The sequence below is a fragment of the Balaenoptera physalus genome, assembly GCF_965194825.1.
Source record: "Balaenoptera physalus genome assembly, chromosome: 1".
NCBI classification, from domain to species: Eukaryota; Metazoa; Chordata; class Mammalia; order Artiodactyla; family Balaenopteridae; genus Balaenoptera; species Balaenoptera physalus.
In genome coordinates, this window is record NC_138882.1 from 96,970,368 (window position 1) to 96,997,705 (window position 27,338).

Here is a 27,338-nt window from a genome sequence, read left to right on the forward strand (position 1 = left end):
GCTCTGTGTGGAGCATCTTCTCAAAACCCTCAAAAGCTTTCTAGTGCATTTAGGGAGAAAAAAGTCCTAACTCCTCATGGCCTGTTAGGCCCTACATGATCAGGCCTGCTTATGTCTCTGACCTCATCTCCTACCATTCTTCCCCTTGCTCTTGTCTTCCAGCCGCACCAGTGTCTCTGCTGTTCTTCAAGCACAAAAAGCAAGCTCCTTCCTCAGGACCTTTTCACTTGCTCTTCCCTGTGCCTGGAATGCCCTTCGCCCAGTATAAAATGGTTTGCCACTTCATCTCACTAAGGGCCTGGCTCAAAGGCTGTTATCTTCAGAAAAGCCTTCCCTCACTACTTCAAAATAGCAATCCCTGTCACTCTGTACACCTTTGACCCAGCTTTTTCTTCAGAACATTTATTATCTGATGAGATATTATATACCTACTGGTTTATTATTTATCTTCCTTATAGAATTTATTGTAATATGCTACGAGGACAGAGACTTTGTCTTGTTCACTACTGCGTTTTTAGCATTTAGAACAGTACCTTACATAGCAGATGACAATAAACATTTCTTCCATAAACAAATTATCTCATTTTATCCTCACACAAGCCTGAGGTCAGTGCTCTTCCCATACTGAGAGGGGAAACTGAGTCTTAGGCTAAACACACAGTTGTAAAGAATGGGGCAAGAATCTAAACCTAGGCAATTTGAACTCACATACTTCCAGTGTATCTCAAACTATATGTGGAGAAGGACCAGTTTTTTAAATTCCCAATCTGTTACAGATCAATACTTTTATAAAATTCAACAGAAGTGTCACAGTAAGGTCAAATTGTTCTGTAAGTTTCTAAAAAGCTTGTTCTGAACTTCTATCCTTCTCGTCATGAATCAGCTCTGGTCCACAGACCTCCCTTTGAGTAGCCTTCAGGCAAGGCAACATAAGTTGATATAGCCCGTTGATTCTTACCAGTGGCTCAATATCTGAATCACCAGAGTTTAAAATTAAGAGCAACACCCAACTAACCTCCCCACCCCTGGGAAATCCCCCCTGGGAAATAAGAACAATTTTTTAAAAATCATGAATGAAAAAACGTTAAAATGATATGTATTTTTCTATCATAACTATTCAACAGTTTGGGAACATTTTAGTAGTTTGAACAGATTAGAGACATCCTCTGTGACCATTATACTGAAAGTGCTAGATCACCTCCAAACATTACATAATACCTTAATTGTTAACTCACCCCAAGAGAACACATGTCTCCAATAGTCCAAAAAGGAAGAGGGGAATAAAAAAGGAACAGTAGGGTAAACATAAAGCATAAGCAGCGCTGCTAAGGTCTCTTTAACTATATGCATCAGCAACACAGGAAAAAACCAGAAGGTCCTGGAGCCACACACTCTGGACTTTTCAATGTTGAGTTATTTTTAAATTACATCCAGCCACTAAAATAACTGAATGTTAACACTTTCTTTTTTCCTGCCTGAATTGTGTGCTTTGGGAAACATCTGGGTCACATTCATCACACTTTAAGCACAAGCGTGGATAATGATCTAATTAGTGACAAAAAAAGACTTAAGTTACGTACAGTTCTTTCAAGCGAGTCTGGGAAAAAGCATTTTCTTGGATAGACATTATAGCATTGTTGTTCAAATCTCTGAAATGAAGAGAAATGAAACATTACCAGTCACCGTTTCTACAATTAAGTTATATAAACACTTTAAATGGTCATGAAAACCTCTGCTAAGAACAAAGATTATTTATATACTGAGCAAAGTGGCTGAAAAATACTTACAGATGCTCAAGGGATTCAAGACCAATGAATGCCTTCTTTGTAATTGACTTAATCTGATTTCCTTGTAAGATTCTGAAATACAAACAGACCTTTCTAATAAAGCTCTCCACACTAAACAAAATTAAATTCATTAAAATAAACATTTACCTATAACAGTGAAAATAAGCTTAACATGCATTTTTAAGAAAGTCGTGAACCTTTATTATTAACCAGTGTGAAGCATAGAATAAATGTGTCTATTAAGATGTCAGCGCTCAGTGAGGTATCTGTAAACAACCATCCTGACCACAGATACACCTGTAGTTTTCATATAATAAACTGGATTACATTCCCAGTTTCTCCCTTCTCAGCAAAAGATCATCCGGTCAAAGAAACTCAGACACGTGTGAAGCCTGGGAGACATTCTTATGGGAGAAGACCTAAACTCTTACTTGAGAGAATCCTCTCTTGCTAAATTACCCATAAATCTCACATGATTAAACAGATCATGGTTCAATTCTGGTTTCAGTGCATTTCTTTTACTTAAATCAAAATTCTAGTTCCATAAATAACTTCTCTTTAAGTAACATTAGGAATGTTCTTTCAGAAAGTGCCCCACCACAAAAAAACAAAATGAAAAACAAACTAAAAAACAAAAACCTTAATAAACAACAAAGCTTCTTCCTTTAGTGGGTGAACCAGAAAGGCTCAGACTTTCTAGCCACAGAAAATAGACACAATCCAATCACATTTACAATTGGTTCTTTAAAATATACCTTCATAGACATACATAAATATCATAAGTACATACAATTTAGTGAGACTTGTGAGTCCAGCAAAGGCTTCACTAGCATCTTCTATGGCCCATGAAATTTCATTGTTTCTTAAGTTTCTAAGAGAATGTCAGGGATAGACAGGTTATGTTAGTCAACATGACCATTACACCATTAGGCATCATCCTGACATAACAATGCTAATTTTAATTTTGATCCTTAGAGTAAAGGTTAAGCTATTTATGATAAACACTCAACTCTTCTTTTTAAAGAATACCTGAGATAAGCATGTAAGGACTAATTCTCGTAAGCTAAGAATTAAGCTGACCTTGATAAATAAATTAAGCAACCTGTTAAGAGTATTAATCTTCCTAGCTAATAGCCCGTAATTGTGTTAGCATATTAAAAATTATAGTCAAGGCCCTACAAAGAGCAGGAGGATTTCAAGATGCAGGGGGTATGGCTTACAAATCTGATTTCAGACTAATGGGATTTTGGGGTGATCCAAGCCTTCCCCTGAGCCCTTAAATCTAAAATGGCTGACAAAAAGTAATGTCAATACAGAGCTTCACAGCTCAGCAGCAATTAAACATGCCCCCTGGGAAGTAAGAATGATATACCCATGTGCTAGAGTGATCACTCTGTTTTCTTTAAAAGGAAAAGTATGGATCTTTTAAAATCCACTGTTCCATTCTCAGACGAAATGCAATTGCACCACACCATGTCATCATGGAAGAAATACCAGTTAAAGGTATTTAATCACTTTTGCTTCCTTAAGTCATCTCACAATAAAGCACAAAGTTTTTTGCTTTATAAGACATATGTAAAGTTATGTGAATAACAGTAAGGAGATAGGAGATCACTCTTCCCATTTAACTATCTTTGTAGCATTAGATAATCATTTACGTCTGCAATTAGTTTCCTAAACTTTAATACTAAAAGTAATAATCAGTGGCGTCATAAAAGAACCTGTCTGCCATCCCATGCACTGCCAAAAGACTACAGCTGCATCTAATATAAATTCCTGAGTTTGCACTGATCTAATTTAACCTCTGATAACGTAGAAAAGAGAAAAATTTTTTAAAAAAAAGGAAATCACTTTTACTTTTTCAAGGTCAAATCTAAAGGAGGACTACTTCATTAAGTTAAAAAAAAAGAAAAAAAACATCAAACACACACTTGTGCACGCATAGACACCTTCACAAAATTATCATGCTTTCTTTGTCACTTATGGTTAGGTCCCAAAGTTGGGAACCTGCCTCTTTTCTGAGACCATTTATCAACTAAACCTAATGACCAAAAAGTCCCCTATTCAGGAAACTTAAGAATCTACAAATTCTATTAATTACTCTTTTTCTCTTATTCTGCTCTATGTTTGAGATTACTATATTTCATTAAAATACCTCTTCATTCAATTATATTCCATGATCAGGGTAAAACATTCAACTTACAGAACAACAGAAGTTTAGAGTTGAAACTGCCTTTTGCAACCACCTAATCCTATATCCATCCTTCACTGGACATAAAAAAAAAAAAAAAAAAACCCAGGAAACGCTAAGTGATTTTGTTCGTCTGACAGTAAAATGAAAAGCACATGAGGGACTTCCCTGGTGGTGCAGTGGTTAAGCATCCGCCTGCCAATGCAGGGGACACAGGTTCGAGCCCTGGCCCGGGAAGATCCCACATGCTGTAGAGCAACTAAGCCCGTGCACCACAACTACTGAGCCCACGTGCCACAACTACTGAAGCCCACACGCCTAGAGCCCATGCTCTGCAACAAGAGAAGTCACCGCAATGAGGAGCCCGTGCACCACAACAAAGAGTAGCCCCCCGCTCACCGCAACTAGAGAAAGCCCGCATGCAGCAACGAAGACCCAACGCAGCCAAAAATACATAAATAATAAATAAATACATAAATTTATTTTTTTAAAAAAAGCACATGAGCTTTAGTATGAAAAAGACCTGGAAAAAGACCTGGGTTCTAATCCTGGCCCAAACATTTACAAGGTATATGACTTTAAACAAATCATTTAATCTCTCTGAACCTCAGTCTCCCAATATGGAAAAGAGCAATAATATCCCAGTACTCTGAATGAACCTGGCACGTATCAGATCATTAATAAATGTTAGTTTTTTCTGTCCAAAGTCATGCAGCAAATTGGTAACAGTGAAGAGGTCTCCTGCCAGAGCTGTTCCCACTATACGTCCTGCATCCTTTTGAATGAGAAGTGGTAGATCTGGTACACTACTGGCAGTTCAAGGTCAGAGGAGTAAGAAAATGTGCATTCCTGACACTAGCAACTGTGTTTTATTCCACAGTAACTGGCACAATAAGAGATGCTTTGTTGTTTAGGTAACTCAGAATTAAAGTACAAACTGAAATGGCTAGAGATACATAAAATTTACATATAGGGATAGAGATAAGCAAGACTGTCTTGTCCCAAGGCATAGGAGAGAAGAACTGCAAAATATTAACATACATAATATGTACACTGATTAGCTGTTTTGCTTTAGTGCTTTAAAAAAATTAGTAAAAAAAAAAAAAAATCCCGGGGCTTCCCTGGTGGCGCAGTGGTTGAGAATCCGCCTGCCAATGCAGGGGACACGGGTTCGAGCCCTGGTCTGGGAAGATCCCACGTGCCGCGGAGCAGCTGGGCCCGTGAGCCACAATTACTGAGCCTGCGCATCTGGAGCCTGTGCTCCGCAACAAGAGAGACCGCGATGGTGAGAGGCCCGCGCACCGCGATGAGGAGTGGCCCCCGCTTGCCACAACTAGAGAAAGCCCTCGCACAGAAACGAAGACCCAACACAGCCATAGCTAAATAAATAAATAAATAATAAATAAATAAAAGTATAGAGTTTAAAAATAAAATAAAATAAAATAAAAAAATCCCCAAAAAGGACAGATATACTTACAGTGTCTGAAGATTGGAAAGAAACCTAAAAACACCATCAGCAATGTGAGTGACTCTGTTGTCCCCTAAGTTCAATCTCTCCAGTAAGCTCAGACCCACAAAGGCAGATTCATCCAGGCGGGTCAACTGGTTATAGGACAAATCACTAAAAACAGGAAACATGGAAGGTAAAAAAATTCACTCTCTTCTAGTTCAACTTTCATATTCTTATTCTATTTATGTGATAAATTTAGAGCTTTCAAACTTCTAATAAAGAGGGATATTAGATCTCATTACTGGCCATGGGAATGACATATTCTTTCTGCTCTAGTCTCACAGCTTCCACTGAAATGCCATCCCACACTTACAGTTCAGACAGTCTTTGGCAGAACTCCCATGCATCAGGGCTGATTCTTTCAACAGCATTCTGGCTCACGTAGAGCTGTTGTAACATTCGCAAGCCATACAACCACCCCTTGTTCACTTCTGTAAGGTTATTATGCTCCAGTTCTCTGCAGAATTAGAGAAGGAAGGAGGAAATATGTTTCAAAACAAGGCATGCAGGACTTCCCTGGTGGCACAGTGGTTAAGAATCCACCTGCCAATGCAGGGGACATGGGTTCGAGCCCTGGTCCAGGAAGATCCCACATGCCGCAGAGCAACTACGCCCGTGCACCACAACTACTGAGCCTGTGCCCTAGAGTCTGTGAGCCACAGCTACTGAGCCCGTGCACCACAACTATACTGAAGACCACATGCCTAGAGCCCGTGCTCCACAACAAGAGAAGCCACCGTAATGAGAAGCCTGCACACCACAACGAAGAGTAGCCCCCGCTCGCCACAACTAGAGAAAGCCCGCGTGCAGCAACAAAGACCTAATGCAGCCAAAAATAAATAAAATTAAATCTTTAAAAAAAAAAAAAACCAACAAGGCATGCAATGAGAAGACTCCAAAAATCTTCATTAAGTCTTGCACAGAGAGGCATATACCCTTGCTCAACCCAAGTGAGCAGACAAATTCTATTCATAAATATGTACATGTTTCTTAAGATTTAGTGCAAGAAGCCTGTAAGACTGTCTAAAAATATCATATCTATAAAATCAACTCACCAAGAGATATAGTATACCTGTTCTGGATAAATCCTGATAATTTTCATCAGCCAAACATTAAGGGAATATAAACTTTTCAGATGAAATGTTTGGAAGAATGATGACAAAAATACCAGTTAGATAACAAAGCTTAAATCTTAATTTATTTCACATAAGAGAAGGGAGGAAGAGCTAAAGTACTTTGTTATAATTAAAGCTACTATCCTAGCTGTTCGGCACTGAAAAAGCCCCAGACTCCCTTCCTAACAATCTCCTATTCTAGTTCATAGTACTTACAGTTCTTCCATGTTATCCAAGCCAAAAAACGCTCCATCCTTGAGTTTGCTAATTCCATTCCGCTGCATTTTCAAAGATCTTAAGGAGTCTAGACCTTGGAATGTGAGACCTTCCACAATTTTAATCCTGTTTCTTTTAAGTTCCCTTTAACAAAAATAGTTTTACAGTCAGAAAACTGGTTTGCTTATTTGCCCTAATAATAATAAAATGAAACAGACACTATAAGAAAAAACAATCTTCTTATAATCCATCTATTTAGTTACTCACAAGAATTGGAGGTGAGGTAGCTTGAAGATCTTGGGTGGAATCATGCTAATTCTGTTCCTGTTTAACTTTACCACTAATAAGGAACTTGACAAATTATCGAAGCAACCAGCCTCCAAGATGGTTATCCTATTATTGCTCAAATTCCTAAAATGAACAAGATAACAACAAAAAAAATTCAGTGAAACTAAACATTCTACCACTGTAAAGCTGCCTCAAGTCTATGACTGAGCCCCAGCTCTACCACTTAGCAACCGTATGCAACTTTACAAATCATTTAACTGCTTTGTTTCTTCAAGTACAAAATAAGGATAATACCTACTTCATTTGGGTTGAAACAGTATGCGTGAATATGCTTTGTAAACTGTAAAACACTAGCACTCACGCTAATTATCACCACCATTACACAGGTTAAGCACAGTTTAACAAACTACTCCCATTTACCTTTTACATAACTGTTAGCAAAACACAATCCAGAATTAAATCTCAAAAATTACCCTGGATACTTAATATTTTCTGAAAATAGTGTACTCTTTAAGGGCAGAAAAAAAAAAAAATCTAACCTAGGTTTGTTTCACATAAGCATATCAAAATCACAATAAATAAGACATATCTGGGAAGATAAATATCAATGAATAATAAACATGCCCTTCAAATTAAATCTAGTTTAAACTCTCTTTTACTTACAGGTATTTAAGCTGCATTCGAGGAAATGAAGATGTCTTGACTTCTGATATTATATTTGAGCTGAGATCTAAACTCTCGAGAGCAGGGTAAAACTGGAACGCTTCTGCGTTTATTTCTGGGATTATATTATGGACTCTACAAAACAAAGATTATATTGAAGCTATTGCCAGTGATCCACCCTTAACCACAAAAATGTTAAATAATTAGGATCAACAACAAGGGTACCTAAAACAAAAACAAAAAAACTGTGTACTATGCATAATTTAAGTAAAAGACCAGAAATCTTATTTACTTACAAAGAGAGAAGAGTAATATTAGTGGTTCGTTCTCCAAAATATGGGATTTCAGTTAGCTCATTATAATTCATTTTCCTGAGTAGGGGGAAAAATAGATATAAAAATTTAGTGAGGGAAATGCTACCTCGAGTTCTAGTTTCTGGCTAGTACATATTCTTTAGGATAAATGCCAAATTTGAAAAAAGCCTATGACCCAGAATGAGTTAGACTAAATATTTTCTACTGAGAAATCAGAGATTTTAATAAAAAAATGTTTTCATGGTATAGATCTATGATTTGATACCAATATTAGAAAGGTTAGGAAATATTTTGCACATTAAATATTTTTAATCCCAGCAAGGTTCTTTGAATAGTTACTTTTATGACAGCTAATTTAAGTCCTTCTTAAACAAAGAAAGAATAATTCATATCTCTCTATATATATTTATTTATAATAAATTAAATAAATTTATATATAAGTTAATTAAGTAAATTTTTGAAATACACACGCACACACACATATTTTTTTGTTACTCAAAGTTAGGGAAAGTTGCTTGAGACCACAGACCTAACAGATTATTTCAATTGTTTTAGTAGCAAATCTAATGCAATCACATCTCACCAACCTGTTTTTCAATCACTGAACAACCTCAACAATCTAGAATACAGAAAAGAAGCCAGAAGTAAAAGGCCTCCAAGTAACCAACTGAAGTTACAAAGTCCATGTAATAAATAATAAAGCTCATGTACTTCCCACTGAGCATTTTCCTTTCCTCAGGACCTGCTCTTTCAGCTAATAAGCTTGTCAATTGTTCATTCAGTCCACAGCAGACTAGGGGCAGCCAATTTGAGGCAGGGAAGGAGAGAATGCAGAGACAATGAGAGCACAAAGTACCCCTTGTCAGAAAGAAATTCAAAAGAAAAATTCATCTGAGGATTCTGATGGTGTTTAGTATAGAGGTAAATAGGCCTCAACAGTTGTGCCTCTGGGAATACCACAATGCAATAACTCATATTAATAATATTTTAGAAACTTCTCTCCAGAAACTACACAATAACACATCTCAGTACTAAAGGAAAAACTTCAATGAAGAGGAAAACTGAACTATATTAACTATCATATTCCAGGTGATACCAAAAATATTGTATTTCATATAAACCTACTTCAGACATGATGCTTCCACCTTAGACAAGTCAAAACATTAAAAAAAAAAAAAATTTACACCATACAGAGTTTCACTGGCTGAAACTCTGGCAAAAAAAAATAAAATATATTCACTCTGAAGAGGGAAAATCTTACCTTAGGCCCCAAGGAAGTAGAAAAGTATTTCTATGCAGTTTACAACTTGAAATCACCAATGCAATGGCATAATACCCAGAGAGTTTGTGATACTAACAAAGCCAAAGACAAGTTTAGGCTTTTAAACATGTTTTAATCTAAAGTTTTCTTTCCTTCAATTTTTTGACATTTTTGCATTGAACATCCTGAAATTCATAATTCATCAAATCACCTCAAAGAATTTAATGTAAGTTTAAATAAATAAAAATAACTTACACCTCTTGTAATGTTTGAGATTCCAAGCTGATGTTCCAGTTAGACAACCGATTATGACTCAAATCCCTAAATGGAGGATAAGAGATCATTCTTAGTTTAGCCCTGGAAAGCACACTTAAAGGAAAGGAAAAAAAAAAAACGAAACGAAAATAGGAATCTAAAAGCCCTATCAAATGTGAATTTGAGTAGTACAGATAAAAAGAAATGTTTATAAAGGATGAATAAAAATTTATGTAGATTTCAAAATAGCTCTTTTACTTTCTCCTTTTTATGAGGGTTTTTTGTTTTTGTTTTTACTAACTAGGAAATACATTCACATGGTTCAATAATCAAAAAGTATAAAAGGATATACAGTAAAAAGTCTCCCACCCTTGTCTCCAGCCATCCAATTTCCCTCCCCAACAGCAACAAGTGAAAATATACCATTTCTTTTACAGCCTGTCAGATACTTTATGCATGTACCAGAAAAGTTTTACACAAATGGTAGAATAATTTACACATTATTTTGCCCCTTGGTTTTTTCACTTAACAACACATCGTGTAGATCATTCCACAGTGATATTATAGTTTCTTTATCCCTTCTAGTGATTATGTTATACTTTATTATAATGCAGTATGCTTTACATACTTTTGAAAGAAATATATACTTTTAAAGTAACATAATATAAAGTAATATATACTTTTAAAGTAATATATACTTTACATAATATATATTATAATATATATTACACTTTAGCTGTAGATAAACTTGAAGATGGATTAGATTTCACAAGTCAAGACAGTGAGCTTCTGTATTAGAATTGGGGTTGACCACATCCTTGACAGAGATGTAGTCTTCCTTAAAAGCAAAAAGAGCAATCTAGCTTCAGGGAAGGGAAATTCATCTCACTCCAAGTTACGTTAATGATGATGATGGTGGTGGTGGCGGCAGCAGCTAACATTTATTAAGTGCCAGGCACTCTTCTTTGCACTTTATACATATAATCTGCCTAAATCCACACAACAAATTTATGAGGCAAATACTTTTACAATCCTCACTTTCCAGACACAGAAACAGACAGAGATTTTGAATTTGAATTTCAATTTGCTGTGTGACCTTGAATTTGTCAATCCAAGGTCACACAGCTAATAAGTGAGGAAGTCAAAAACTTGAAATTCCATCTCACTTCTAGTGAGTAGTTTATTAGATATAGCAGAGATTTCACTGAAATTAGTCATGAGTCTAAATATTTAAATAGGCTTAAAAATTCACCTTGCTGCTTTCTGGCCTATTTTCAAGACTGAGGTGGAATCTAGCCCACACAAGCTGTCTGCCCAAGAGATGTATTACACATCACAATATGGCTAGCAATAGGGATACACTAGAGAAACATTACAGATCACTTTATCTCACTGTACCACCACGGGCAGTTGACAGATGCATGCAGTTTTGAACGATGTCTCTATCACAGCACAACAATTTGTTCTCAGCTAGTTTCGTGTCTGTCCATCTGTAAAACCTAGCCACTTTCATTTAAGAGCTTAATTTACACCATAATATAACTAAGGCTAGATCAAACTGTCACTTTTTCACACAGTTCTAAAACCTTTATTCTAAGATATGTGGCACCAGGTATCAGCTCAAGGACACTCATGAATGGAGGGGTGTGTTGGGAAATGTTAAGAGAGAAAAACATGAATTCACTCCACATAAAAATCTTATATGCAGACACTGTCATCCAATTCACACTTGCTACCGAACAACAAACACAGAATTTCACACGAGTGAAAAGATGTTTATTTACTGTGGTGTTTCAACTTAAGGAGAAGTGCGACTGCTCTAATTTAAGTTAGATACTCCATATTCTACTCCAAGGTGGCTGGTCTGGCAAACAGCTAATATCATCTGCATAGTAGGCTACCACAGCATCATTTACTTCTACATCTCATGCTTTCTGAAATTTTCCTTTTACATATTAAGGGCTTTCATTTTAATCAGTGCCTCTAATGCCTTTCCAAACCCTAATCTCCTTGACAGTATAACTTTTTTTTTTAATTAATTAATTAATTTATTTTATTTTTTGACTGTGTTGGGTCTCCGTTTCTGTGCGAGGGCTTTCTCTAGTTGCGGTGAGCGGGAGCCACTCTTCATCACGGTGCCCGGGCCTCTCACTATCGCGGCCTCTCTTGTTGTGGAGCACAGGCTCCAGACGCGCAGGCTCAGTAGTTGTGGCTCACGGGCCCAGTTGCTCTGCGGCATGTGGGATCTTCCCAGACCAGGGCTCGAACCCGTGTCCCCTGCATTGGCAGGCAGATTCTCAACCACTGCGCCACCAGGGAGGCCCGACAGTATAACTTTTGATTGTACTATCCCCTATATTTCTCTCATGGATGTCAATGACGACCAGATAATCAGTTTTAAAGAAAACCATTATTAAAGAAATCTAAAGCAATCAGATTAAACTCAATTTATACAGAGTATAAACCACTATAATATTCAGTATCAGTGAAAACTGTCCACTGTCTCTGCTGGGTAAAAGAATAATTTTCTCTGTGTGTTTGAAAAACCTCTAATGCTTTTTTTTTTTTTAAACATCTTTATTGGAGTACAATTGCTTTACAATAGTGTATTAGTTTCTGCTTTATAACAAAGTGAATCAGTTATACATATACATATGTTCCCATATCTCTTCCCTCTTGCATTTCCCTCCCTCCCACCCTCCCTATCCCACCCCTCTAGGTGGTCACAAAGCACCGAGCTGATCTCCCTGCGCTATGCGGCTGCTTCCCACTAGCTATCTATTTTACATTTGGTAGTGGATATATGTCTATGCCACTCTCTCACCCTGTCACATCTTACCCCTCCCCCTCCCCATATCCTCAAGTCCATTCTCTAGTAGGTCTGTGTCTTTATTCCCGTCTTGCCACTAGGTTCTTCATGACCTTTATTTTCCCTTAGATTCCATATATATGTGTTAGCATACTGTATTTGTTTTTCTCTTTCTGACTTACTTCACTCTGTGTGACAGACTCTAACTCCATCCACCTCACTACAAATACCTCCATTTCATTTCTTTTTATGGCTGAGTAATATTCCATTGTACATATGTGACACATCTTCTTTATCCATTCATCCGATGATGGACACTTAGGTTGCTTCCATGTCCTGGCTATTGTAAATAGAGCTGCAATGAACATTTTGATACATGACTCTTTTTGAATTATGGTTTTCTCAGGGTATATGCCCAGTAGTGGGATTGCTGGGTCGTATGGTAGTCCTATTTGTAGTTTTTTAAGGAACCTCCCTACTGTTCTCCATAGTGGCTGTATGAATTTACATTCCCACCAACAGTGCAAGAGGGTTCCCTTTTCTCCACACCCTCTCCAGCATTTATTGTTTCTAGATTTTTTGATGATGGCCATTCTGACCAGTGTGAGATGATATCTCATTGTAGTTTTGATTTGCATTTCTCTAATGATTAATGATGTTGAGCATTCTTTCATGTGTCTGTTGGCAATCTGTATATCTTCTTTGGAGAAATGTCTATTTAGGTCTTCTGCCCATTTTTGGATTGGGTTGTTCGTTTTTTCGTTTTTTTGTTATTGAGCTGCATGAGCTGCTTGTAAATCTTGGAGATTAATCTTTTGTCAGTTGCTTCATTTGCAAATATTTTCTCCCATTCTGAGGGTTGTCTTTTCGTCTTGTTTATGGTTTCCTTTGCTGTGCAAAAGGTTTTAAGTTTCATTAGGTCCCATTTGTTTATTTGTGTTTTTATTTCCATTTCTCTAGGAGCTGGGTCAAAAAGGATCTTGCTGTGATTTATGTCATAGAGTGTTCTGCCTACGTTTTCCTCTAAGAGTTTGAAAGTGTCTGGCCTTACACTTAGGTCTTTAATCCATTTTGAGTTTATTTTTGTGTATGGTGTCAGGGAGTGTTCTAATTTCATACTTTTAAATGTATCTGTCCAATTTTCCCAGCACCACTTATTAAAGAGGCTGTCTTTTCTCCACAGTATATGCTTGCCTCCTTTATCAAAGATAAGGTGACCATATGTGTGTGGGTTTATGTCTGGGCTTTCTATCCTGTTCCACTGATCTATATTTCTGTTTTTGTGCCAGTACCAAACTGTCTTGATTACTGTAGCTTTGTAATATAGTCTGAAGTCAGGGAGCCTGATTCCCCCAGCTCCATTTTTCATTCTCAAGATTGCTTTGGCTATTCGGGGTCTTTTGTGTTTCCATACAAATTGTGAAATTTTTTGTTCTAGTTCTGTGAAAAATGCCAGTGGTAGTTTGATAGGGATTGCATTGAATCTGTAGATTGCTTTGGGTAGTAGAGTCATTTTCACAATGTTGATTCTTCCAATCCAAGAACATGGTATATCTCTCCATCTATTTGTATCATCTTTAATTTCTTTCATCAGAGTCTTATAATTTTCTGCATACAGGTCTTTTGTCTCCTTAGGTAGGTTTATTCCTAGATATTTTATTCTTTTTATTGCAATGGTAAACGGGAGTGTTTTCTTAATTTCACTTTCAGATTTTTCATCATTAGTGTACAGGAATGCCAGAGATTTCTGTGCATTAATTTTGTGTCCTGCTACTTTACCAAATTCATTGATTAGCTCTAGAGTTTTCTGGTAGCATCTTTAGGATTCTCTATGTATAGTATCATGTCATCTGCAAACAGTGACAGCTTTACTTCTTCTTTTCCGATTTGGATTCCTTTTATTTCTTTTTCTTCTCTAATTGCTGTGGCTAACACTTCCAAAACTATGTTGAATAATAGTGGTGAGAGTGGGCAACCTTGTCTTGTTCCTGATCTTAGTGGAAATGGTTTCAGTTTTTCACCATTGAGGACAATGTTGGCTGTGGGTTTGTCATATACGGCCTTTATTATGTTGAGGAAAGTTCCCTCTATGCCTACTTTCTGTAGGGCTTTTATCATAAATGGGTGTTGAATTTTGTCGAAAGCTTTCTCCGCATCTATTGAGATGATCATATGGTTTTTCTCCTTCAATTTGTTAATATGGTGTATCACGTTGATTGATTTGCGTATATTGAAGAATCCTTGCATTCCTGGGATAAACCCCACTTGATCATGGTGTATGATCCTTTTAACGTGCTGTTGGATTCTGTTTGCTAGTATTTTGTTGAGGATTTTTGCATCTATGTTCATCAGTGATATGGGCCTGTAGTTTTCTTTCTTTGTGACACCTTTGTCTGGTTTTGGCATCAGGGTGATGGTAGCCTCATAGAATGAGTTTGGGCGTGTTCCTCCCTCTGCAATATTTTGGAAGAGTTTGAGAAGGATAGGTGTTAGCTCTTCTCTAAATGTTTGACAGAATTCGCCTGTGAAGCCATCTGGTCCTGGGCTTTTGTTTGTTGGAAGATTTTTAATCACAGTTTCAATTTCAGTGCTTGTGATTGGTCTGTTCATATTTTCTATTTTTTCCTGGTTCAGTCTCGGCAGGTTGTGCATTTCTAAGAATCTGTCCATTTCTCCCAGGTTCTCCATTTTATTGGCATAGAGTTGCCTGTAGTAATCTCTCATGATCGTTTGTATTTCTGCAGTGTCAGTAGTTACTTCTCCTTTTCTAATGCTTTTTGATGGAATCCAAAAGATACCTGAAATAATTTGGAGCCTCTCTACAGACTAATGCTGTCTTAAGAATATATGCCTCAGGGCTTCCCTGGTGGCGCAGTGGTTAAGAATCCGCCTGCCAATGCAGGGGACACGGGTTCAAGCCCTGGTCCAGGAGGATCCCACATGCCGCAGAGCAGCTAAGCCCGTGTGCCACAACTGCTGAGCCTGTGCTCTAGAGCCCGTGAGCCACAACTACTGAGCCCGTGTGCCACAACTACTGAAGCCCACGCACCTGGATCCTGTGCTCCACAACAAGAGAAGCCACCGCAATGAGAAGCCTGCGCACCGCAATGAAGAGTAGCCCCCAGTTGCCACAACTAGAGAAAGCCCACGCGCAGCAACACAGACCCAACGCAGCCAAAAATTAATTAATTAATTAATTAATTTAAAAAGAAAAAAGAATATATGCCTCATAGGTCAGAACTGCATATAATGAGGCTCTCTGGACTTTTCTGCAACAAATCCACATTGAACAGATTAAAAAACACTAACAGTGAAAAAAAAAAAACACTAACAGTGAACTGAAATACACTCCCAAAGTGGTACTATCATAGAAAGCAACTAGTATAAATCGTATAGTTGTTTTCTCAAAATACCAGATGTGTAACTAGAATTATATGGATTGATCTGATCACCAGGTATTCATGCAATAAGCATTTACTGAACCATGTGCCAGACACTGTGCTAAGTGCTAAGGTTACAACCACTGTCAACTTTAGTAACTTTTTTGTCTTTTTTGAAAGCAACATTTGTAGTACTCTGTGGAGTCACTTCAAAATAGTAAACATAAATTCAACATCAACTCAACTACTATCCTTCACTGAAAAATGCGTAAATTAACTTTCTTTTATATCTAAATTTCACTCTGGCATTTAATATGACATGGGTATATGAAGGTACACAGACACACTTTAGCTCTCCATAAGAAATTTCCAATTTATTTTTTTAAGGTAGTCCAAAAAGACTGAGAAGATAAATTTGAAGACTTCAAATATCAGATGTAAAACTCTTAGATTAAGAATTTGAATAATTTTCAAAATGAAAGTCTCTATTCTTGCCAGTGGCCAGTCATTAATTTCATTTAGTTCACATAAACTAATGCTAGTTTATCTGTTTGTTTTTGTTTCTTAAGTTCAAGTCCTGAGATGGAGAATGTCTTTCAAAGATTTTCCCCTTGAAATATCCTTAAAATGCACTTAAATACGTGAAGTAATCTAATGCTTGACAAACATAACCTAAAGAGTCTAGCTTTTTAACAGTCAATAATCTTTATTTTTTAACAGCACTAACATCTGAATATTTATGGATACGATGTTTGGAGAGTAAAGGTCTCAGAGAAGGCCTTACTTAGCTCAGTGTTATACTCAGTTCCCACTCATGCTAATCTACAGGGACGTAACTGTAATAAAAGATGAATTATTAAAGTTCTTGATACCATGTGGAGCCAGAGGTGCCATTAATGTAGCCATTTTGTACCATCAGGGTGTAAATAATTTATGGGATATGCAGAGCAATCACAACAGTTTGAGGAGAATCAAGTTCTGCAAGCTAATTGCAAAGAAGTCCTGTAGCAATGGAGATGCTGAAGTTTTCTTCTGCCCAGTCATATATGTACACTTTTGAGTCATCATCAATCTTTTTTGTTTTTGAGAATCTGCTGTTTTGAGATAGCTTTTGGTATAAAGCTGTTAGTGATAAAGGAAAAGTAAACCTAAAAGCAGACAGAATTTTGAGTTGTTTTGGGATCCCTGTCTTTAGTATACTCCAAGAGTACTTAAGATAATCAGCCTGTTAAATCACAGTACCGGGACATCCCTGGTGGCACAGTGGTTAAGAATCCACCTGCTGGAGACACTTTTTTTTCCTCCCTCCTTCCCTCCTCTTCTCCCTTCCCTTCCCCTCTCCTCCCTTCTCTCCTCCTTCCCCACTAAAGAAAAAAAAAAAAAAAGAATCCGCCTGCCAATGCAGAGGACACGGGTTCGAGCCCTGGTCTGGGAAGATCCCACCTGATGCAGAGCAACTAAGCCTGTGCACCACAACTACTGAGCCTGCGCTCTAGAGCCTCCGAGCCACAACTACTGAGCCCGCGCACCTAGAGCCCATGCTCCGCAACAAGAGAAGCCACCTCAATGATAAGCCCACTGCCGCAACTAGAGAAAAGCCCATGCGCAGCAATGAAGACCCAATGTAGCTAAAAATAAATATATAATAAATAAATAAATAAATCACAGTACTATAAATGAGTAAAATGATAATCCTGAGTATTTTTTTTTTAAGTAAATTACGCTGGCTACACTCTAATTAGCAAAACAGGGATTTCCATTCACAAAAGAAAGGGCAAATTATGCTGGATAAATACATAAAACATTGTCATACCCAAACTATTGGATATACAATATGTTATTATCTTTTAACTTTTTGCAAAGGGTCCCTTTATCAGAAATTTTGTTATCGTTGAAGTTCACATTTCAGCCTATTCTCAAAAGCTTGTATTACAGCATGAAGCATAATGCTATTCCAAATTAAAGTTTCATCCTTCAATTGCATTACTTATTTACACTGTACAACACTTTTTATATGAATCCAAAAAGTTGGATGTGGTAGGAAAATGGGAGCACTAATTTTCAAGAATAAGAGGCATATCTTATTTTCTTCCATTATCTTTCCCTGGGTTCTGAATGATTAAAAACATTGCTTCACTGTGAGGACTACAACAACAAAACAAGAAATATGAATTCTACAGTTACCTTTAAGAATAGAGTTTTTGCACGCCCAGTTCTGGTACCTGGGGCAAGTCATTTAACCTCTCTAAACTTCAGTCTCATCTACCATTAAATGAGGATGCTAGTACCTACCTCAATGGATTGCTCAGATGATTAAAAGGATATAAATAAAATGCTTAGAATACAGGTCAGTGTGTAAATAGTAGGTCATTATATAATACTAGATTTGAAATAGAATGATGGTCCAGCACTCTCACCTTTTCTAAGTATTTATCTTTTGTACACACAGGCAAGGTGTACACACTTCCCAAGGTAAAATCTGAATTAATTGGAACTACTCCCCTAAATTAGCTTATTAAAGTAATAAATTAAATATTGCTTCTGAATTCCAATTTCATGAGAAAGATGTCAATAACAAGGCAGCCCACCAAAGATTTGGTCAAATTATTGAGGTATAAACCTATATCACAAGATATGATGTTTTAGACTAACCTAAGAATTCTATTCTACATATAGTCATATAATTATTAAGAGATATCTACCAGGAAGTTACTGTAATAGCAAAATCATAAAATAAAAAGAAACTTAAATGTTCAATAAAATGGGATCAGTTAAATAACTTATGAAAGTTCCATACAATGGAAATCTCTGCAGCCAGTAAAAAGAACAGCATAAGGAATATGGTCAATAATATTGTAATAACTTTGTACGGAGACAGATGGTTATCATGACACCAGACTAATCATGGTGATCACCTCAAAATGCATGCAAATAAAAAAAAATGCATGCAAATGTCAAATCATTATGTAGCACACATGAAACATAATATTGTAAATCAACTATATTTCAATTAAAAAATAAAAGAATAACAGATATTTATACATAGTGCATAGTACAGCTTTGTGGTGGGGAGGTGTTTCTAAAGAAAAGGGAAAAGATGTATGTGTAAAACTCTGTGGAAGTACACCCAAGAAATAGTTAACAGTGAATTTTCCTTAGGTGGAACAAGGAACTTGTTACTTTTCCATTTTATATGCTTTTGTACTGTTTTAATAGTTTATCATGGGAAAGTATTATTTAAAAATAAAGTCACACATAAAATCTACCTTTAGCCCAGAATGTGACTGGGAAAGATTTTAATTGTTACTTTTCTAAGAGACTAGAATTCTTCTTATAGAAAGTTTTCAGAATAATGCTCCAAACTGACCCAATCAGATTAATTATGACACTAGACAAAGGAAAAAATAATAATTAGATGTATTTTGCATTCCTAATCGGTAGTCTACCTCAGAAAGATAGTGGAACACACATACTAGATTTAGTTTTTGGACTGATCTATGAAACAGTAAATTGCATTTTAGAACCCACTGTCTGGCCTTCAAATTTCAAGCAAATGAACAGCTGAATTTTTAGCAAGCAGTAAAAAACCACAGCATATTAATCCCATGTTTTTAATGTTTTTTCCATTTAGAATAAAAATAATTCAGCAATAGCAGAACAAAGGCTGTTGCTTATACATGAGAATCTACAGAAAGCTAAGATACTTTCCATCATCATTAGTGAGCATTTTCTGACTATGAACTGAGTTCACATCTTATCAGACTATTTTATACTTATATTTGGATAGACTATATTTTATTATAATTATTAAGTTATTATATTTTAGGGAGTGAATAGATATTAAATTTAATATAAACTGTCTTATCACTTATGTTATTGGCAGAGAAGGTCTAATCAAAGCCAAGCATTAGTTGGGTTTCTCATTATTATCTCTTAATACCCATGCAGCTTAACCTGGCACCAAGTCTAATATTTCCTCAAATAAGCATAATTATGCTCAGGGTTGGCTATGCTTTTCCTGCTGCAACCTGCCAAGATTTTGATTATATAACTAAGATGTCATAGTGATTTTGAAATGGATATACAAAAAATAAAAATGTATAAGAGAAAGCCAAAGTTAAGAAGCGTTTAGTTACAAATTTATTTACACCACACTTCATTAATGTTGCACTGTTTATGGTTTAACCTTAAAACTACTCATCACTACTAGTTATTCTGACAGTTATTCCGGCATTTAAGTTTATTACAAACAACACAGTTACAGTCTCCTTTTTGGGGAAAAGTTGGGGAAGGGCAAGAGAAGGAGAGGTAAAGAATACACACACTTTAAAAAAAAAACAGGTTTACAGCACAGTAAAGAAAGCTTACATTAAATATTCTGTTCCTCTGGTTTTTGTCCCAAACATGAAATTAATAATTTGGATGGAATCTATTTACTTAAATTGCTTTTATTTTTTTTAATATTTATTTATTTAGGCTGCACCGGGTCTCAGTTGCAGCACACAGGATCTTTGTCGCAGCATGTGGGATCTAGCTCCCCGACCAGGGATCAAACCTGGGCCCCCTGCATTGGGAGCGCCGAGTCTTACCCACTGGGCCACCAGGGAAGTCCCTAAATTGCTTTTATTTTTTATTTGCATCAGCTGAACATCTTAACATTTTTGATGACTGGAATAACACAGAATAAACAAGTTGAGTCATTTAATTTGGCATAGAAAAGAAAACATCATACAAATGCATTCAGATTTTTTTAAAAACATTTTTGCTAAGCTCTTTAATATGATTTGTTTTCTCTACTGCTTAAATGCCAGTTTTCCATTAGGATTAAAGGGCCTTTAAAAAAGAAAGTATACCATATAAAATGTCATGGTCCTAAGATGAAGGAAATATATTTTCTAGCATCAGGAAGCCTAATGATTATCTTAATGTACAAGTAATTAAGTAATTCTTTGATTATCCATGTGCTTACTATATATGTTGTATATAAGGAAATGCAAAATATTTTTAATATAGCGAAACATAATTAGGACGATAATCTCTATAAAAATAAAAGTGTCCTCCAAAGCATAAAGGACTTTTAAAGAATTAAGTAAAGCACAGATCTCCTCAATTAACATTCAGTAAGCAACAACTGTTTATGGTTCAGTAGTTCTTCACCACTGCTGCACATCAGCATTACCAGGGAAGATTCTAACACACTGATGCTGGGGTCTCATCCAGACTAATCAAAGCAGAATCACTGGGGTGTGAGACCTAAGCACTGGTATTTTGCTAAGGCTCTCCAAGTGATAGTCTAACATGCAGCCAGTGCTGAGAACCCTTGCGCTTCTCCAGAAATCTAATACCCCAAAGCCTGATGGCCAGACGACGCTCTGTTAAGATTCTTTCAATTCTTTTCATTTTCTCGCCTTACAATGAAACTGTCCTCAAATATTTGGCATCTACCATATGCCGGGCACTGCACTAAGTAGTATGGAACAAAACAGACATTTGGGGAGTTTATATAATCCCTCCTGGAGTTTACAGGATCACCTTAAACTAAAGTCTCACTGACACCAAAATGCCACTAAATTATATTTACTATCAGGATGAAATTCCTGTAAATCCCTGTTTGTACCACAGGAGGGTGGGATAGAAGGGACAGAAGAAGGAATGGGTGCTTTTATTTCTATTTAATTCTCTTCTGTATTGCTTGATTTCTTTTAATGAGAATATATGCTCTTTTATTATTTATGTATGTTCCCTAAAATAAGATTTTAAAAATGAAGTCTTAGGTAAATGCAGCAAGACATACTAGTACATTGTTGGATAGCTCCTTGGCTACATATCTCACTGGGAAGGAGAGTAAGGATTTGGGTTTAGGTATGGGAGTCTATAGCAAGGTGAAATGACCCTAGGTTTCTTTACCACTTTCCAGTAGTAGCCTTGTTTGTCTCTCTTCATCTCTTAATTATTGTTCCCTTGCCCAGAAAGATCTTGTCAAAAAGGGCGAAGGTCAACGTTGTAAAACTCCTTAGGGATATACTGAGCACCACTACTCTCCTCTTTCCAAGTGGTTCTAACATCTAAAATCAAGTGCCATTCAGGGCAAGGGAAGCAGGGCAAAGTTAACATTAAGAGAATCAAACAAATTGTACAAAGAAAAGCAATTAAAACAATATGATTTTTCCCCTACCAAATTAGCAAAAAATAAGTTAGATGATGATAATCAATGCTAGGGAAAGTATGGTAACACAGGCACTCTCAGTGTCAAAAGGAGTTTAAGTTGGTAAATTATGCTGGGCTCAATGTAAAATATCAAGATAATTCAGTGTAGACTTGTGTTAACAATGAGATCTAAGTGATCTTCACCAAATATGTATTAGACAAGATTTCTTAAGGCTCTGTCATTATAGGCTTTCTTCTTTAGCTATTTTCTGAACTAACAAAAATGCCTTGAAGATTACAATAAATTTCATGGGCTCACATCTTCTGTTTATCACTTTCCCAGGCAGACCAGGATAAAGAAGATGAAATATGTTAGAATCCTTAATGCAATGCAAGAAAGGCATATTGTATATGCTTTGAAATAACTGTTGGAAGTGAAACAGTTCGATATAACAGTAGTATGCAAGCCAAGGACAACAGATATTGAATTTTGGAAACACCACAGCAGTGTATTCCCCGTTCCCCCAAATGTGCTTTAGGGATTTACCAGTGGGTCTGTTTCTTTTAGAGAATAAAACTGGTGTTTCTGCTAGCGCCTAGAAAGACAGGGTACGTGAAAGACATCCAAATGCCTTTGAAGGATCTCAACTTTAGAAATAGGTGGCTGGTGTACAGGTTGGAATGAAGTTGTAGACTATTAAAAACCCCTCAAACTATGGCTGCAAGCTATAATGACACTTTGTGCAACTGATTATTCACTAATATTTAGTAAATATCTAATAGACGCTGCAAAGTCCTATGAAAACAAAGACAATCAGAATAAATGAAAGATTATTTGTTTACACAAAAGTTTTTCTGAATTTTGGTGCAATTAAACAAAACATCCCAGAGTGAGATGGGAGTTAGAATTAGTAGTAACTTAGTATGCCTATATTCAGAAATTTTTCTGTTTTTTTTAAAAAGATGATCTTAAAATACAAATAATTAGCTAAGATAATATACTGATTCACTCAAAATGTTTACTATGGGGAATGAGGTACGCTGAAAAGAAATCATCTAATAAGGTATTTTAAAAACTAGAGGGACTTCACTGGTGGCACAGTGGTTAAGAATCCGCCTGCCAATGCAGCGGACTCGGGTTTGCTCCCTGGTCCAGGAAGTTCCCACATACTGCAGAGCAACTAAGCCTGCGAGCCACAACTACTGAAGCCCGTGCGCCTGTGCTCTGCAACAAGAGAAGCCACCTCAATGAGAAGTCCACGCACCACAACGAAGAGTAGCCCCCGCTCGCTGCAACTAGAGAAAGCCCGCACGCAGCAACGAAGACCCAACGCAGCCAAAAATAAATGTAAAATAAAAAACTAGAGAAATAAAGGGGAAACGTTGCGGGGGGCAGGGGGATAAATTAGGAGCTTGGGATTAACCCACACACACTACCATATATAAAACAGATAACCAGCAAGGACCTACTGTACAGCACAGGGAACTCTACTCAGTACTCTGTAATAACCTATATGGGTAAAGAATCTGAAAAAGAATGAATATATATATATGTATAACTGAATCACTTTGCTGTACACCTAAAACTAACACAACATTGTAAATCAACTATACTCCAATAAAATTTTAAAAAAATGAAAAAAACTAGAGAAGCAATTGAGAAAGGACTGCTTTAATTTCTTTGAGAGTTTCTCCTAATCTCCCTCAAAAGGTTTTCTTTAATTCAATTATTTGCTGCATTCATTCAACAAATACCTTTGAGTACCTACTGCTGGTCACTGTTCATCTATAGCAATGAATGAACAGATAAAACTCCATGCCCCCGTGACATTTACATTCTATTGAAAAGACAAAGTAAAATATGTAGCACGTCAGAAGATGATGCCTACTAAAAACAAAAATAAAGCCAAGAAGAGGGTTGGGGCTTTCTATGGAGAAGAGAGTTAACCTGTAAGCCCTGAGTTTCTTGTGGAGACTGGTGTGAACAAGAATAAAGGGCATAATGAGCCTGGGGCTGATGGTCTCACAGCAGATACTGGTTGGTGGTGAGGATGTGAGGGTTAGGGCAAGGAAGGCATGGCAAATCTTCCCAGGAATAAGCACAGTTCTTCTTTACTCTGGAGTGTAGAATTGGGATAGGATGATATTATTCAGAGCAAGAAGCGTTTCCTCTTGATTCCTACCTAAGGAGGCCTAGAAGCCAAGAGAGGGAAGTCCTACTTTGGTTTGATGACAGAGTAAACCACGTTTCTAAACCCACGGCCAATCTCACTGTGCTCAGCCCCGCAGTCAATCTCACTTCCCCATAAAGTGCAGTGAAAATATCATGGAACACAAAATGGAAGAAGGAGGTATAAAACAAGGGTAGATAGTAACAAGTGGGGTAAATATGAGGGACCTTAATAGAGGGGAAATCTAATCTGTACCTTTTTTAAAGGGACTCATTTTCAGTTCACCACCTTGTGGTTTGAAGCAATTAAAGTGGATTCTTCTCTTCACATCCCAGCTGGATTATCCAATTGAAAAGCATCACATTATGTCAAAGTTATGTTTCTGCCTCTCAGTTTTCTTCACAACCTGTATCCTCTACATGCAATAGAAGGTTGAAGAGTTTCAGAAAAACAAACATCCTCAAATCAACTCCCCTATCATATTACCTTTCTAAAACCTAAGAATATTTTCCTTACCAGTATCACTAAAAATGTAGAATGGAAGGATACTACAAATTATTTGCCCTTTTAGGAAAGAAATATGAAGTATAGGCAAAGTTCTGCAGTTTTTGCTTGACATCACGCAAGTCATTGGTAGTGAGCTCAGGACCTTTGAAGGAATCGAGGCTAACTCCACCTGTAACTAACGGTGGAAACATTTTACCAATGTCACTCACACAGAGCAACAGCTAAAGAGGTTAAAGCTCAAGTTATGTGTAAATCTGAAAGACTTCCTGGAGTGATTCAACATAAATTGCCCTCTTCCTATGCTAAAGAACTAATCTGTTCACAACTGCTCCAAAGAACAATGTGGACAAATCTTAAACAGTAACTATTATGAGAACAGAGGAGACTAAGAAACTAGAAGTAACAACTAAATGCATATGAAATCCAGACGTATTTCTCTTGTACCCTCTGAGGCACAAAATGACAGTAAGTATTGACAGAAAAATGTTCTGTCTGCAAGCAAAAGAGGCAGAGATGGCAGATGGCTGTCATCTGCCATCTCTTTCCAATTAATCTAGTACAGCAGTGGTTCCCAAATCCATGATGAAGTTTTCAGCAGTCAACAGTAAAATGAAAATAATAAGGTCAAGGTTATAAGTTTTCCAAAAAGCTAAATATAATTAATCTACAGAATTTTCCTTAACTCTAAAATCATGTATTCCTGGGACTTCCCTGGCGGTCCAGTGGTTAAGACTCCACAGTTCCACTGCAGGGGGGTACGGGTTTGATCTCCGGTCGGGGAACTAAGATCCCGCATGCCGCGTGGCCGAAAAACTAAACAGGTAAATAAAAATTTTTTAAAATAAAACAAAATCATGTACTTCCTAATTTTTTGGTGCTATCATGAAATGACCATAACAGCAAATAATTGTTGGAGGAGAGGGGTTCTAATGCCCTTACTTGAAAAAACAAGACGTTGACTAACATACCTGGTCTTTCAATTCTTCTGTGTGTGTGTGTTTGTGTCTGCGTCTGTGTGTGTAAAATCAGAACAATGTGACACAGAGCTCTGCCATGGAGAATCCAGTCAAGTTTTAAATAACCAAATAAAATTTGAAAGAGTTTCTGACATATAGAAGCATAAAGACAGGGCTTCCCTGGTGGCACAGTGGTTGAGAATCTGCCTGCCAATGCAGGGGACATGGGTTTGAGCCCTGGTCCGGGAAGATCCCACATGCCGTGGAGCAACTAAGCCCATGCGCCACAACTACTGAGCCTGCACTCTAGAGCCCACGTGCCACAACTACTGAAGCCCGCATGCCTAGAGCCCGTGCTCTGCAACGAGAAGCCACCGCAATGAGAAGCCCAGGCACCACTACGAAGAGTAGCACCCACTCACCGCAGCTAGAGAAAAGCCCGCACGCATCAGCTAAGACCCAACGCAGCCAAAAATAAATAATAAATAAATTTATTGAAAAAAAGAAGCAGCAGCATAAAGACAGTATCTAGGGAATTCCCTGACGGTCCATTGGTTAGGACTCGGTGCTCTCAACTGCCAGGCCCAGCTTCCATCCCTGGTCGGGGAACTAAGATCCCACAAGCCGAGTAGTGTGGCCCAAAATAAAAAGGCAGTATCTATGAACTGGCACAACCACTATGGAGAACAGTACGGAGGTTCCTTATAAAACTAAAACTAGAACTACCATATGACCCAGCAATCCCACTACTGGGCATATATCCAGAGAAAACCATAGTTTGAAAAGATACATGCACCCCAATGTTCACTGCAGCACTATTTACAATAGCCAAGACACAGAAGCAACCTAGATGTCCACTGACAGAGGAATGGATAAAGAAGATGTAGTCAATGTATACAATGGAATATTACTCAGCCATAAAAAAGAATGAAATAATGCCATTTGTAGCAACATGTATGGACCTAGAGATTACCATACGAAGTGAAGCAAGTCAGATAGAGAAAGGCAAATATCATATGATATCACTTATATGTGGAATCTAAAAAAAAAAGGAAAGATACAAATGAACTTATTTACAAAACAGAAAGACTCACCGACTTCGAAAACAAATGTATGGTTACCAAAGGGGAAACATGGAGGGGAGGGATAAATTAGGAGTTTGGGATTAACAAATACACACTACTATACATAAAATAGATGATCACCAAGGACCTACCGTATAGCATAGGAAACTCGTACTCAGTATTCTGTAATAACCTACATGGGAAAAGAATCTGAAAAAGAATGGATATATGTATATATATATAAATGAATCACTTTGCTGTACACCTGAAACCAACACAATATTGTAAACCAACGATAAATTCTTTTTAAAAAAGACAGTATCTAAGTAAGGTTCTGCCTAGGAAAAAACTCATTTCTATCTTTACTCACACACACAATGCTCCTGACACCAGATATTTTTGGGTTTTTTCCCCCACACCAACCAATTCTCCAACACCAGCTGGATATCCTGCAATTCAACTCTGACACCAACTGGAGTTACTGCACACCCCACAAATTAAGGGCTCAGTCCCACAAGACTTCCCCCTACACCAATCACAAAGAGTAGATCCCCATGTTACCCACAAATTCTGTCCAAGTTGGCTACAAATTGGAGGTACCCCCTCCTTGGAATCAAGCACCTGCTAGAACAGCTCACAGAACTCAGAAAAACATTTACTTACATTTACTGGACAAACGATATGATAAAGGACACAGATGAACA

The 27,338-nt window shown here is 37.1% G+C and overlaps 1 protein-coding gene across 3 annotated transcripts in view; it reads right to left on the reverse strand.

Annotated features, from left to right (window-relative positions):
• The window catches only part of LRIG2 (leucine rich repeats and immunoglobulin like domains 2), a 67,117-nt gene that overhangs the window by 21,124 nt on the left and 18,655 nt on the right, over positions 1-27,338 (reverse strand). For 2 of the 3 annotated variants that reach the window (XM_082458231.1, XM_082458229.1), the window contains 10 exons: positions 9,601-9,666; positions 8,067-8,141; positions 7,771-7,905; positions 7,087-7,230; positions 6,820-6,963; positions 5,802-5,945; positions 5,456-5,599; positions 2,578-2,658; positions 1,788-1,859; positions 1,581-1,649 (listed from right to left, as the gene is read on the reverse strand). In XM_082458231.1, the coding sequence (XP_082314357.1) occupies positions 1,581-1,649; positions 1,788-1,859; positions 2,578-2,658; positions 5,456-5,599; positions 5,802-5,945; positions 6,820-6,963; positions 7,087-7,230; positions 7,771-7,905; positions 8,067-8,137 (1,004 nt within the window). In that variant the 5' untranslated portion in view covers positions 8,138-8,141; positions 9,601-9,666. The remainder of the gene's footprint in view (positions 1-1,580; positions 1,650-1,787; positions 1,860-2,577; positions 2,659-5,455; positions 5,600-5,801; positions 5,946-6,819; positions 6,964-7,086; positions 7,231-7,770; positions 7,906-8,066; positions 8,142-9,600; positions 9,667-27,338) is intronic. The other variant, XM_082458230.1, reaches the window with a different exon arrangement.